We start from the raw sequence: 14,222 nt of genomic DNA on the forward strand, positions 1-14,222 counted from the left end.
AAAAAAAAAAAAAAAGAAAAAGTTTAATTATGAAATTTTTCGAATGCAAACGAAAAGATGAAAAATTATGAGCCTTTCCTCAACGTCTGGTCAAGTCGTTTTGAAGGAAGTGTTCGATGAAGGGAGTAAACCCACAGACGAAGGTACAGATGTTATTTTCTGTCCTTTTTTTGCTTTTAATGATTGATTTAAATATTCTTAATACTTGAATTTATAGTAGATAAATCCATAATTTGTGCAAAAAACGAAATATATGTTTTACGTACATAAAAAAAAAAAAAAATTTCACCCGCCCTTTTTTTTTTTTTTCTTCCTTCCCATTTTTATAATAATGTATATAATTTTGTTTATTATGAAACTATTGAATGCTATTTTATTATTAGAATTTTGTTATTGATTGATTTTTCATTACTTTACTAAAATTTATTTACAGAAATTTATGAATATGCCATAAAAATTGGAATAGATGTTGAGACTGAATCTCATTTATTGTATTTAGCTCAAGATGGCCTTATGCAAGCTTTACCATCAGGATGGAAACCCTGGTAATGGTTTTAAAAGTTTTAAAAAAACCCTTTTTATAAATATATATATTATATATACATACATTTTTTCCTGTCAAACAAAAGTAGTTAAAAATCTATAAAATAAAATTAATATGAAATAATAAAAAAGTTTTAAAAAATTAATGATTTTTTTTTCTTTCTTCGATTGTTACTGCAAATTAATGAGATGTAATTTTATTTTGGTTTTTTTTAGTTTTGATAAGGATAAAAAAGAAATATATTATTTTAACTTTAAAACAAAAAAAGCACAGTGGGAACATCCATTAGATGATGTATATAGAACATTAGTTAAAAGAGCGAGAAATGAAACCGGTTTTTCTGGTAATTAATTTTACTATATAAAAAAAAAAAAAATTTTATAGTAAAAGAAAAAAAAAGAAAAATCAATAATAATAATAATTTTATTACCTTAGAGCAAATTGATGATGATTCAAGGACTTCAATCAAGGAAGACTTGAAAAGTTTCGAAGAAGCATCCATTCTTCTGACGACTAATGACATGAGTTTGAAACCTAAAAAATTAGAACCGTTAAGTCCTTTAGGAAAAAGTATACTTAAAAAAATTCCTACAACATTAAGTCCTATTAAAAAATCTATTTCTAAAGATTTGTTGAAAAATAATTGTGTCAAATCTGATTTTTCTAACAATGATGAAAAAGTTTTATTTAAATCTGAAAATGAAGATTTGGAAAAACAAATTATTTTCAATGAAATTGAAGTTCGAAAAAGGCCCAACTCATCTGATATAAGAAATAGAAGAAATATTGGTCCAATGGAATTTATGCATTTATCAAAACAAGAAATAATTAATTCTAATACAATAGAAAAATTAAATTTTTTAACAGAGAATAAAAAATTAATGGAATCCAAAGGTTATGTTGAAAGTCCCAATTCAGAGGTTAAAGGAAGCGATTTTGGTGTAGCTACCAAAGATGAAGGTTATGGTACAGAATTTAGTGTTTCCTCATTAGGAGAAAGAGATGGTGGAGGTAAAAGAGAATTAACACTAGCTGGTGGAGGAATGGTATTTTTGAAAAGTAACAAAATGAAATCTAGTCCATCTTCCGATATGGTGACATCATCATTTTCAAAAGAAGAATTGTCCGAAGGGTTATTGTCACCTGATGTGAGAAAACCGATACATGATACAGATTCTCATATAAAATCTATATTAAGAGATCAAAGCAATCAAAACAATATTGAAAAAAAATTAAATTTAGGAGGTAAGTTTTCAATATAGTATAGTAATTAATATTGTTTTAAAAAAACTTTTTTTTATCTAACTTTAATTTTTTTTTTTTTTTTAAAAAATATAGGTGATAAAAAAATGTCTAAAGAAGAAATTGATGATGATCGAAAAAGTGTTCGTTTCAATTTAGAAAAAGAATTAAAAGTTTCATTTGAAATTCCTACAGCAAACAAAACAAATGACACACAATTACCAGCAGCAACAGCGACAACAACAACACACAAAAGTAATTCATGCAAAAATGATGGGTTGATCAGTGAGAACAAATCGGAAAAACAAGGTAACAGGCAAATAGAAGTTGATTTTGATGATTTAGATATATGTTTAAGTGAAGAAAAGTTACAAAAGTTAAAAGCGAATGTGCCAATGGATTGTTCTGTCAAAATGACAGAACAAAAGAAATTTAAACCTAGTCAAATGTTAGTCAAAGAATTTAGAGAAATATTTGAAAGCAATAAAAAAAGTGATATTAAATTTAGAGAAAGTATTAATGTTGATAATTATAAAAAATCATCATCTATTGATATTATTAAATCTAGTCAGAGTAATAGCAGTAGTAGCAGAAGCATACCTAGTCAAGATGGACGTCTTACAAATAACAATAATAATAGTCAAGAAAAGGAAATTTTAACAGATGATGAAAATAAAATAAGTGAGATTAAAAATCTTTTCGATGAAACGATAAAAAAAACAGGGAATAATGTTAAAAAAAGTACAGAATTAGGTTCTAAGATATTCGATTCCACTCTGGATGATTTAGTTGATTTTACAATAAAAAAAAAATTAGATTTAGATATGAAAAAGGATTTTTCTCCAACCGATAATATTAAATATCGCGATAAAGATTTTTTACTAGAAGAAATATTAAACGGAAATGACGACGACGACGACGACAGTGATTCGTCGGATGATTTGGTTAACGTTTTTTCACAAAATAAAGAATTGGAATATTTAGAAAAATTAGAATCTCAATTAGGTTTGGAAAATCTCACGTTAAAAACTCAAGAATTAGACGAGAAAATAAATAAATACGATAAAATAAAAGAAGAGAAAATGATAAAATTAGAAAAGGAATACGAGGATTGGTTGAAGAGCGTGGAAAAATCATTCGATGATAAAAAAGATGAAGAATTGAAAAATTTGAAAGAAAAATTTGAAGAATCGTTAAAGAAAAGGGAAATCGAAATGGAAGAAAAACTTCGGGAAAATCACGAAAGACAAATAGAAAATAAATTAAAAAATTTAAAAGAGGAATTAATAAAATTGGAAGAAAAGGAAATGGAAAAATTAAAAATTCAAATGAGGTCCGAACAAAAGGATCGATTGAATAATTTAAAAATGGAAATGAAAAAATCCGGGGATGAAGAATTGGAAAAATTGAAAAAAACATTCGAAATGGAAATAAATGATAGGAAAGCGGAATTGATGAAAAATCATAAGGAAGACATGGAAAAAATCGAAAGAAATATGGAAGATTTATTATCCGGTAAGTATTTCCGGTTATTTGACGTCAACTCAAATTTAAAAAAAAAAAAAAAATGTCTGCTGTATTTATTTTACAGAACAAAAATCTCAAAAATTAAAAGAATTAGAATTGGTTCGGGAAAATGAAGCCGTCATTGAAATAATGAGATTGGAAATGAAAGAAAGTTATCAAAAGCAAAAAAATAATTTAATGAAAGAACACGAATTGCTGTTGGAAAATATGAAACAAGAACACGGTCTCAACGTCGAACAATTGAAAATACAATTTAAAAACGAAGAAGAATCTTTGAGGAAAATTCATTTGAACAGATTGGACGAGATTAAAATGAGAATCGAAGTCACCGAGGGGAAAACCTTATTGTCGGAAAATTTCGATATGGTACGACCGGAAAACACGGAAGCAAGGTAGGAGGTATTTTCATAAGAATATTTTCCGAGCGCGCGTTGCATTTAAAGCCGGAAATGTATTTTTTTCATTGTTTCGATAGAATTTTTGAAAAAATACGATGCGAAAAACGTCTCCTCGAAGACAAATACAAAACGTTAAAGGAAAAATATGCGAGATTGAAAGGAGAAGCCAAACTCGGTCTGGATGATAAAAAAAGGAAGAAAAAAAAAGAATCTGCGTGTGCGACGACGGGATCGGAAACGGAAAAATCATCGTCGCACAAAACGTCGAAACGAGTCGACGTTGAGGATCTGAAAGGAGTCAAAAAGGATAAAATGGAAAAGGAAACGAAAATAAAAAAACAATTCAATTCGGAGTGTTTGAAAAATCGAGAGGGATCAACGGAAGAAGAAGAAGAAGAAGATGACGAGGAAAATGTTTTGAAAAATGTAACGGAAAATGATAAATCAGGAAATTTCGCGAACAAGAAGGGAAAGAAAAATTGGAAGGACGACAAGGACGACGGTGAAAAACGAATGACGTCATTATCGTGTGAAAAATATAAAGATGAATTTTCCGGCGAGGAAAAAAATATGGCGGATGAAAATCAAACGATAAAAAAAAAGAAACAATTATTTTCAAGATTAAAAGCTGCGAGCACGTCGAGGATTAATTTGAGTAACAAAAGTAGAGGAAAGGTACGTGGATCGTGTGGAAACACAGCCTTTTAAGGTTCGAACGCGCATGCGCAATAACGCAAATATTTTAAATTTTTAGGAAGTTTTATCTCCGGTGGAAAATTTAAGGAGGCAATTGAAAAAATTGGAAGAATTAGAAGATCAATTTCCGGTCGCGACGTACACGGATACCTACATGAGGTATCCATTTACCGACAACGCACAATTTGGAAGTTCGGAAATTGAATTTTTCAAACACAGGTACGCACGGTCGATTTGTTCGTGAAAGTCATTTCAATGACAATTTAATTCCAATTCATTTTTTTTTTCTTTCGACACAGGATTCATCTCGAACGAGAGTCGATAAAAAGAGCAAAAGATTCGTTGAAAAGTCAAAAAAAAAGTTTCGAAAATCGACAGAAAGAATTAAAGGAAAAACTCGACGACGGCGAACCCGGTACAAAATCGGTTATCGAACAAGTTTATCAGGTACGAACCTTGTTTACTAAAAAAAATTTTCCTAAAAATAAAAACTGGAATTTATAATTATTTTATCATTATTATTATTATTATTATTATTATTATTATCAGGAAGAAAAAGATTTGACGGATATGGAAGTTTCAGTTTATAGAACTCGGGCTCTTTTGGGTGAAAAAATAATACGTTTGAGACATTTAGAACAATCGCTTAAAAGGATATCGCAACAGCAGCAGCAACAGCAACAACCGTTAAAAAAAGATTCGTTGACGGTTAAGGGAAAAGATTTTTTCGGAAGGTTGACCGTGAGAAATCCAAACAACAACAACAACCGGGAAGATGAAAAAACTTTAAGCGATTTAAGTTCGTATTCAGGAAGTTCCGGTTTCAGCAGCACCGATTTTAACGACACACAAAACGTTGTCGGTGGCGGCGGAAGTAAGATAGATTTACTACGGAAAATGTTATATTCGTCAACGTATTAATAATAATAATAATAATAATAATAATAATAATAATAATAATAATAATAATAATAATAATAACTATCCGAAAACTAACATTAATAAATTTAAAAAAATAAGAAAAAAAAAAAAAAAATTAATAACTTGCCTATTTGTATATTTAGTTAAAACAAAGACGGGAACGAAAGAAAATCAACGACGTAATTACGAGGAAGACAACAACATGCAAGATTCGACGGAAATAATACAAAGTTTAGAAAATTTAAATACGGAAATACGGGAAATATGGGAAACGATAAAAAAAAATCAAACCGGAAATCAACAATCAAACGGTTCGTCGTCGACATCCGTTTTTCCTTCTTTTGCTCCTGTTGCTCCTCCTCCTCCTCCGCCTTCTTCTATTCCTTTTGCTCCGCAATTGTTTTACGGTGATGTCGGTTGGACGAATTTTCCATTGACTCCACCCTATCCGTATCGTAACACGGTCATAACGTCGACGTCAAATTTTCAAAGGTAAATAAACGAATTCGAATTTATCATCATTATCATCATCATTATCATCATCATCGAAATAAGGGAAAGGGGTTGAAAGAAAATTTAAATTTTTTAAATTTCAGGCCCGCGGCTGTTCAACAACAGTTTAAAACTCAAATGATCACGACGACGACGGGGGGGGGGAGTACGTCGAACGGTTTAACCGCCGCCATTGTTGATTCGACGCTAGCAGAAAGAACGAGAAGTTTAAGGGATTGGTTGAAATCTGCAGCAGCAGCGAGGAACGTGACGCAAATCGAAGGAATCAGTTCTAGTCAAGTAACGCTTTAAAGGAAAAAGGAAAAAAAAGGAAAAAAAAGGAAAAAAAAAAGGAAAAAAAAGGAAAAAAAAAAAGGAAGAAAAAAGGAAAAAAACGTTAAAATCCAATCGGAGAGATGCCATTACCATTATTATTATTATTATTATTATTATTATTATATTATTTCGTTTGATAATTTTTTTTTTTTTAAATAATTCCGTTTTTATTATGTGTGTTATTATTATTATTATTATTTTTTTATGTATTTATCATCATCATCATAATCGCGAAACAAAACGTGAGAATTAATCGATAAGATTCTTTACCGCGGCGGTGCCAACGGATGATTGATTGATTGATTGACGTCATCAATCAATCATTTTTTTTTTAACGATTAAAAATCAATAATTTAAAATTGATTATATTGATTGTTTTATCGACCGTCTCTCTCTCTCTCTCTCTCTAATAATGCTCAGCTTTTTTTATAGCCTATATTTAGTATTACACACACACACACGCGTATTTATAATATATTATAAAATATTTTTAAAAGGTAGAAGGTAGTTAAGACTGAAAGAAAAAATTATTATTATTATTAATATTATTATCACTTACCGTGCGTATTGAGGAGGAGGAGGACGAGTCCATTAATATTTCGCTTGCCAAAGTCTTTCTTAAATCCGTTCCAGGTTTTTTTCTTATATTTCCCCAAAGCAAAAGGAATCTTCGTAGTTTTACACAATTATTATCACTATTATTATTATTATTTTATTTATTTTTTTATTAATGTTTGTTGTAAAAAAAAAAAAAAAAATGGGGAACAAAATTTTTTTGTGAAAATTATTTTATTTATTTTCCGGGATAATTTTTCCCTTTTTTTCTTTGTAAATTTTGTTTTAACTGTGGCTTAACCGTCCATATATTTAAAAAAAAAAATGTTTTGCTTAATGCGTTGTAATGCATTTTAAATTTGTTACTTTTTTTTTTTTTTTTTTTTTTTATATAAATTGAAAAATGTGCTTAAAAATGTTTTAAATGAGGTTTTTACTTATTGTAGATGACGTCACAAATAATATTTTTGATTATAATAATTATAATGCACCAATTTTAGAAAGAAAAAAAATTATTTGAAATAAATTTTTTTTTTTTTTTCTTCAAAAATAAAACGTTTCCTGTTTTTTCTTATTTGCATACCTACTACTACAAACCTACTCCTCCCCTTTTTCCATTAATTGAAAATTTTAACATTAGAAAAATTATTAAAGTCAATTGGAAATGTCTAAATGAATTACGATCTGTTATAAAATCATTTTTGTTATTATTAAAAAGTAAATTGTAATATTACAAATTATTATTTAGCTGCTGCTGTAGCAGGGATAACAACTACTCCTACTGCTGCAGCGGCTGCAGCAGCAGCAGCAGCTGCTTGCTTACTTTTGACAAAAACTTGGGCGGCAATTCTATCAAGATCTCTTCTACCTTGATTTGTCAACCTACGACCGCCTTCTGTTTTTTCAATAAGTTTAGCACTTTCAAGACTTTGTAATGCTCTTCTCGCTACAGCTCCCGAGCTCCTACAGAAATGGGAAGGACAAACTCCGTTACGTTTCCTTCCTAAAAATTATTATCATTTGTCAGTTTAATAAAAGCATTCGATAGCCCCCCAATATGATATGAAAGTGCATGCTAAAAATTTACCTCCAAATATTTTTGTAACAGCACCAACTCCGACAGGTGATCTAAAGTAAATATGTCTTGCCAATGCAGCACATCTTGTGTAATACCAGTTTTCATCATAAGGAGCTAATTCTTTAAATTTGGCTGTTTTAACTAAATCAACCCATTCGGGGATTTTCATTTTGCCAGATCTAAAATGATTTTATAACGATGGAATCAATGTATTTAACTTAACTTGATATCAATTCATTTTACTATTTATCCAAAAAAGTGTGCATGATAAAACCAGAATGACTCGTTTTGAGTCTATATATTCGCGAAATTAATATTAGATATTATATACTTACTTTTTCAAAAAGGCAGCAAACGCCTTAACGAATTTCTGTTGATCAACGTCTTTAAGAGTAATTGACTGCCGCATCTGAAAATAAAATATGTGTCATTACGCGTTAAAACAAGAAATAAACATCGAAAACGTGGGTCAAAAATCAACCGAAAAAAATGTAAAAAATACGTTAGAAGAAAACTTATGCATAAAACCAAAATGTAAAATTACTTTAAACTATTTATTTTAAATATATTTTACTTATTTTATAATTTTATTAATAAACGATTTGTAATAAATAAATTATTTAAAAATTTATTAGTACCTTGAAATATGGCTGCAACCGGAAAGACTTACTGAAATAAATTGTCGCAAAAATAAAATTATTTTTGATCGACAAATTACGAATAACTTTAAATAAAAAAATATTATAATTTTGATAATTTTTTCTCTCAATTTTATTTTTAAAAAAAACTATTTTTATATGTAAAAGTTTATTAAATAATAATAATCTTATTTTAAATTAATTAATTTCATAAAAAAATCTGCCATTTTGTCGACTTTTTACAAGTGGTGATCATACACGGCATAGAGTAAATAAATATCTGGTTATTCCTTTCAGTACTTTTTGAATTTATTATTAAAACATAATGAATTATATTAATACTATAATTATTAAAAATAAATATAAGTAAAAAGATAAAGAATGGCGAAACGTGAATATTTATAATAAAATAGTTTTTCAGTGACTTCCATACTGATGAGATTATACAATTATTAGATATCGTATAAAAACAAATTTTAATGCAGTAGTTCGTTATATATATTCAAAAAAAAAACGTATTTATTTATTTAAAAATGGAAAATATAATTGAATATGTAAAAGGTTTAGGTGTTGGATGTAGACATCCTCACGATCCATTTTTAAAAGAAGCTAATGACATATGTCAACCTCTCAAAACATTCGGAATATCAGATTTTGGTGAAGAAGAATTTTATCATAAAAAGTTGGTTTTTTAATTTTATTTTAACCCTCAAAATGGATTCGTTTTCAATTCCATTTAATTAATTTATGTTTTTATTTACAGTTACCAACCATTTTCTTGTCATTTACCTGGTTGCAAAAGTGTTTTCGAAACAGTTATGCAATATGAAGCCCACTACAATTCTCGTCATTGTTTTACATGTTCAGAGTGTAAAAGAAATTTTCCAAATAATCATTTATTAGATCTTCATTTATCCGAAATGCATGATTCTTTTTTCAGTGAACTTGCAAAGAAAAAACCAATGGTTAGAATTATTTATTGACTTTTATATTTCTATTGAATTCAAACGATACTACGACAAATGCACACAGAAAAATATTTATGATGAAATAAAATTTAGTTTCAGTGTTTTGTACCTGAATGTTCAGAACGTTTTATGTTACCTGAAAAAAGATTTAATCACTGCATTGAAATCCATAAATTTCCCAGTGATTATCGATTTAACACATACAAGAAAAAAAAACAAAAAAATAAAAAAACCAAAAAAAATGGTAAATGGGACTTTTCATTTTAACCATACATAATTCCTCCATTTTATATTAATTAATTAAATAAATAAATAAATTTTTACAGATAAAAAACCTGTTAAAGATGAAAATTCAATGGATGTGAGCGAAGAAGAAAAAAATACAAAATCGACAAAACAAAAACAGACAGAGCAAAGTTTTAAAGGTTTCACATTTGGTTATTCTCAAAGGAAAAGAAAACCGGTTTTTTATAATTTTTCAAAAGATTTACTTAAAACTTTACCGGAAACTTAAAGAACAATTTTCTTTTTGTATTTGTGATGTAAATAATGTGATACCAATTATTTTTATACATAAATAAATATTTTTGTAAATAATGATTTGTTTGTTTGTTTTCGATTAAGTTTAATGCAGGTGTTGGACAAAAGATTGGAATTATTATTATTATTATAAAAAAATCATTATTAAGTAATATTTATTTATTTATTTATTTATTTATTTAAAATAACCAAAATAAGATTTTTTAAATTCGTGATATTTAAAAACTAAATTTCTATAAAGGTATAAAAAATGATGAGAATAACCGTAGTATAAAAATCCAAAACCCAAAATTAAAACTACGAAAGAGACGTAGGATTGTGTAGAAGGTAAAACAATGACAATTGCATACATCAAACTACTCAAATACCACGGAAGACCGACTTGACCCTTGAAAATAAAAAGAAAGAAAATTTTTTTAATAGAATTTTCCGAACCTCCTCCTCCCCCCTACCCCTCACTTCCGGTAAAACTTACGTATTCGAGCCAAAACATCGGTATTATTGTATGGCTAAATTTTTGTAAAAAATCTGGATAACCGGACATTGATTTAACAATAAGATTACATTGACTTCTAGCACGGCTTTCCATCGGGATTCCAGTCGTCTGGAAAATAAGAAAAATTTATTAATACAAATATATAGGGTAAGAGAATATAAATTTATGACGTACCGGTTCGATGATGACGTAACTTCCGTGTTTTTTTTCATCAGCCTTCATACCCTTAACTTTTAAATATTTCATGAGATCATCTGTCGCACCGTAAAAATGTGGCAAACTTATACCGAATGGAAAATTATAATAACAAGGACTTATATCGGCAACACCCGAGGGTAAAGGGTCATCACCGGGTAGAGTAAAACAATCATCTTTTGAATTATTTGGCCTGTGAAAAATATCTTTTGGAAGATCGAATCTATAAGCAGTCATAGATTCTTGAACGACGTCTTCTGCAATTAACAAGAAAGAAATTCATGATGGATTTTGCGGTCGTGGCAGGAGATTAATTTGACAACAATTTTTTAAGGTATATATACTTTTATAATAAAGTGATGCTACTCTACATATAGTCTTTCTTAAATATTTAATAGTATCGTTTCTATTAACAAATTGATGATATGCGATTCCCTCGGAAGAATTAACCGGACTATCGCAACGTTCATCCGGCCAATAACCCAAACGATTAGAACCATGATATTTATCTATTTTAAAAAATTTCCTATCGTTTCCGGGTCCTATGTAAACCGTAACATCATCCACGAAATTACTATAAATCTAGTATTGGAAAAACAAAAAAAATTTAATATAAAATTTTCTGAATAATTTTTATTATCATTATTATTATTATTAACGAGTACCGTATCGAGTATTCCGACGTTTGATACCGGTACTAAATGTGGCATTAAATTTTTGGCAACATCCACGAGTGGATCCGTCCAATTCCACATGTAATCATTTGCATTTATTTCGATAAAAGGATTCGTATTCAGTCTTCTTAAAATTAAATTAAAACCTAATTTTGTGAGAAATGAATATTTTGATAAAAAAGACGCTCCTCCCTGCAAATAATAATAATAATAATAATAATAATTAATGCGAACTGGTGGGGGGAAAGGAGGGAGATGGGAGAAAGGGGGAAGGAACTACCAGGATCTTACCAGTAGAGGTAAATTAGGCACTATTAATTTTACATCGAGACTAAGATTTCCAGAAAGTTCCGGAAGGAATATCGCGGATCTGTGAGCCGTATACGTCATAGTATCATTATTATTAAACGTCACGTTCGTGTGTTTGAGTTTTTCCCTAAAAACGAACGGACCGATTTCTTCAACCCTTAAATAATCATCCCTTCCTTCGGAATATTCGTTTGAATTTGTCACGTTGAAAACGTAGACCTTGAGCAAAACTTCATCTGGTGGATCTTTCCACCAATCGTAGGGAGGAAGTCCCGGTAACATTCGTAATCTCTGCAACAAATTAATAATAATGATAATTTCTTCCCCTCCTCCTTCTCCACCACCTCCTCCTCCTCCTCTTACTCCTACTTCTCCTCCTTTTCCTGGTCCTCATCCTCCTCCTCCTCCTTCACCTCCTTCTACTCCTCCTCCTTCTCCACCTCCTACTCCTTATCTTTTTCCCATTCTCATTATTACTATTCCTATCTCTCAACTTTTTATTTGCTACCGTTTTTTTTTTTAAGGTCCCCCCGTTCTTTTTTTTTTTTTTTTTTACGTAAGCTCAATAAAAAAAAAACCTGAAATGGATAAAAAAAAAATATGGCGGTCGTGTGCGAGGAGATTCCTGTGTTAATAATAATAATAATAAGTTAAAAATTACGAAACCGGTTTGACAACAACAACAACAACTACGTGTAATACTACAACACATACAATTTTTAATTAAAATGCATTATTATTATTATTATTATTATTAATTATGTTTGCAGTATTAATGACGATGCGTTAAATATAGAAAAAAATGTTATATTTTCCGTAATATAATATATATATATATATATATATATACACGTATAAAAACCGTTAGTAGTCTATGATAACACGCAAGTGACGTCACAACGTTTTTCTATTAATTATATATAAACTTACGGTAATTTATATATATACTATTATAAATATACGTCACGGGATAATTTGTTTGATGACGTCACCGTTGTTATTTATACATTTATATGATATACTTGTTTACTTACCTCACGCATCATGAATTCAAACGGTGTATATATGAAACTACTTATTGCACAAATGATGAGGAAAATTCCAGAAACTATTAAAAATATCCTTCCTGTAAAAAAAAAAAAATAAAAAATCAATTTATTTATTTATTTATTTAATTGATTTGTTTAAAAAAATTAGGTCATTAACTAATTTTTATTTTTGTTTACTTCCGGTAGATAATTTTCGATTTTCCCATATTTTCCCATATTTGGAAACCTTGAATTATCAATATCGAACGTTCTGGAAGTTTTTGTTTGTTTGTTTGTTTACACGTGTGTTTAATTATTCTATGGTTTGAAACAATAACAAACAAATTCGAATTTTATAGTGACGTAAAAAAATTTTTTATGTTTAACGCGTTTGATTATTAGAATCATAAATTAATTTATTATTATTATTATTAATAATATATTCCAGTTTGATTCCAGTCCAATTTTTTTTTTTTAACTGATCTTTAGAGTATTTATCAAGGTCCGTCAAATGTTTTTTTTTTTTTTTAAATTTAAATTTGCAATCTTTTAATCCTGGCAACAACAACAAAATAACACATTGAACGTAATCGTTTTTCATTATTACGTCACAGGTTTTGAGGTCATTTTTTCTATCGCTAAACAACAACAAAAAAAAATTTTTTTACTGGATATTGACGTCATAATACCTGGAATTCGAATTTTACACGTTTTTTTTTTTAATGATAATAATAATAAAAGATATAAAAATTTATACGAGAAAGAAATAAGAATCCTGATGGGGATGATTACAAAAGATTCCGCCATTTTTTTTATTTTGAATTTTTAAAAATTGGCGCCAAAAACGTTTTCTTTTTTAAACGTATATATGTATATTAATATAATTTTATTAGTATAAAAAGATATTGACCGTGAAAACTTGTTTGTACGAGTGCCACGTTTTTTTTTTTTTTTTTTATTAAGTTGTCGAGTACGAAACGAGTATATTATACCTTAATTGATACCTTGATTTTTTTTAAAAATAAAATCGATACCTTATAAAAAGGTATCTATCTATTTTTTTTTACTTTCCCGTACCGTGCCTGTGTTCAGATCAATTCAGTTTTCGTAATTCCCTGGAGAAAAATTAAAAAAAAAAAAAATTTTCCAGTTTTATTACTCTCCCCCTTATCCCTCTATCCCTCCCTCCTCACTTTTCCTCCCAGAAAAAAAAACCGGTCTATTTACACTTTTTTTTAAAAAAAAAAATTATTATTTATCTCGGTTCAACGTACTCGAAACTTCGATATATATTTCGATTCGATTCGATTCGACTTATGAAAATTATAAGAAAAAAAAAAAAAATTGTTTTTGTTGTATCCAAAACGTTTTCTGTTGTATCTGACGTCATAGACAATGGCAACAACCTTATAAGCTTTTCTCTCTCTCTCTCTCTCTCTCTCTCTGTCTCGTCTTACAAACTACCTGACGTTAAAAAAAAATAATTTAATAAACTTGATTACGTAAAAGTGCAATAAAGTGTGTTTAACCAAATATATAAGACGAAATCTGGAAATTTTGCAGACAACCTGACTTAATACCAACT

At 28.7% G+C, this 14,222-nt stretch overlaps 4 protein-coding genes across 4 annotated transcripts; 2 read left to right on the forward strand and 2 right to left on the reverse strand.

Moving 5' to 3' along the window:
• Positions 1-67: 67 nt before the first annotated feature.
• On the forward strand, positions 68-6,447 carry Phum_PHUM569570 (TATA element modulatory factor, putative; the record flags this gene model as incomplete). Its single annotated transcript, XM_002432048.1, has 13 exons — positions 68-143; positions 434-545; positions 760-878; positions 980-1,789; positions 1,883-3,301; positions 3,378-3,705; positions 3,789-4,386; positions 4,466-4,626; positions 4,707-4,854; positions 4,957-5,281; positions 5,472-5,646; positions 5,925-6,120; positions 6,418-6,447. 13 exons carry the CDS (start codon positions 68-70, stop codon positions 6,445-6,447), a joined length of 4,497 nt encoding a protein of 1,498 aa, XP_002432093.1.
• An 861-nt stretch (positions 6,448-7,308) lies between these two features.
• On the reverse strand, positions 7,309-8,198 carry Phum_PHUM569580 (40S ribosomal protein S19, putative; the record flags this gene model as incomplete). The annotated part of the gene is made up of 4 exons (XM_002432049.1): positions 7,309-7,319; positions 7,535-7,714; positions 7,799-7,968; positions 8,125-8,198. The coding sequence occupies 4 exons, from the start codon at positions 8,196-8,198 to the stop codon at positions 7,309-7,311; spliced, it is 435 nt and encodes a 144-aa protein (XP_002432094.1).
• A 762-nt stretch (positions 8,199-8,960) lies between these two features.
• Positions 8,961-9,909, forward strand: Phum_PHUM569590 (uncharacterized protein; the record flags this gene model as incomplete). The annotated part of the gene is made up of 4 exons (XM_002432050.1): positions 8,961-9,109; positions 9,191-9,392; positions 9,489-9,639; positions 9,722-9,909. The coding sequence occupies 4 exons, from the start codon at positions 8,961-8,963 to the stop codon at positions 9,907-9,909; spliced, it is 690 nt and encodes a 229-aa protein (XP_002432095.1).
• A 201-nt stretch (positions 9,910-10,110) lies between these two features.
• On the reverse strand, positions 10,111-11,891 carry Phum_PHUM569600 (scavenger receptor class B member, putative; the record flags this gene model as incomplete). Its single annotated transcript, XM_002432051.1, has 6 exons — positions 10,111-10,370; positions 10,407-10,539; positions 10,606-10,883; positions 10,971-11,208; positions 11,292-11,492; positions 11,592-11,891. The coding sequence occupies 6 exons, from the start codon at positions 11,889-11,891 to the stop codon at positions 10,111-10,113; spliced, it is 1,410 nt and encodes a 469-aa protein (XP_002432096.1).
• Between the last annotated feature and the right edge of the window lie 2,331 nt (positions 11,892-14,222).

Source organism: Pediculus humanus, genomic scaffold (assembly GCF_000006295.1).
Source record: "Pediculus humanus corporis 1103172108302 genomic scaffold, whole genome shotgun sequence".
Taxonomy (NCBI): Eukaryota; Metazoa; Arthropoda; class Insecta; order Psocodea; family Pediculidae; genus Pediculus; species Pediculus humanus.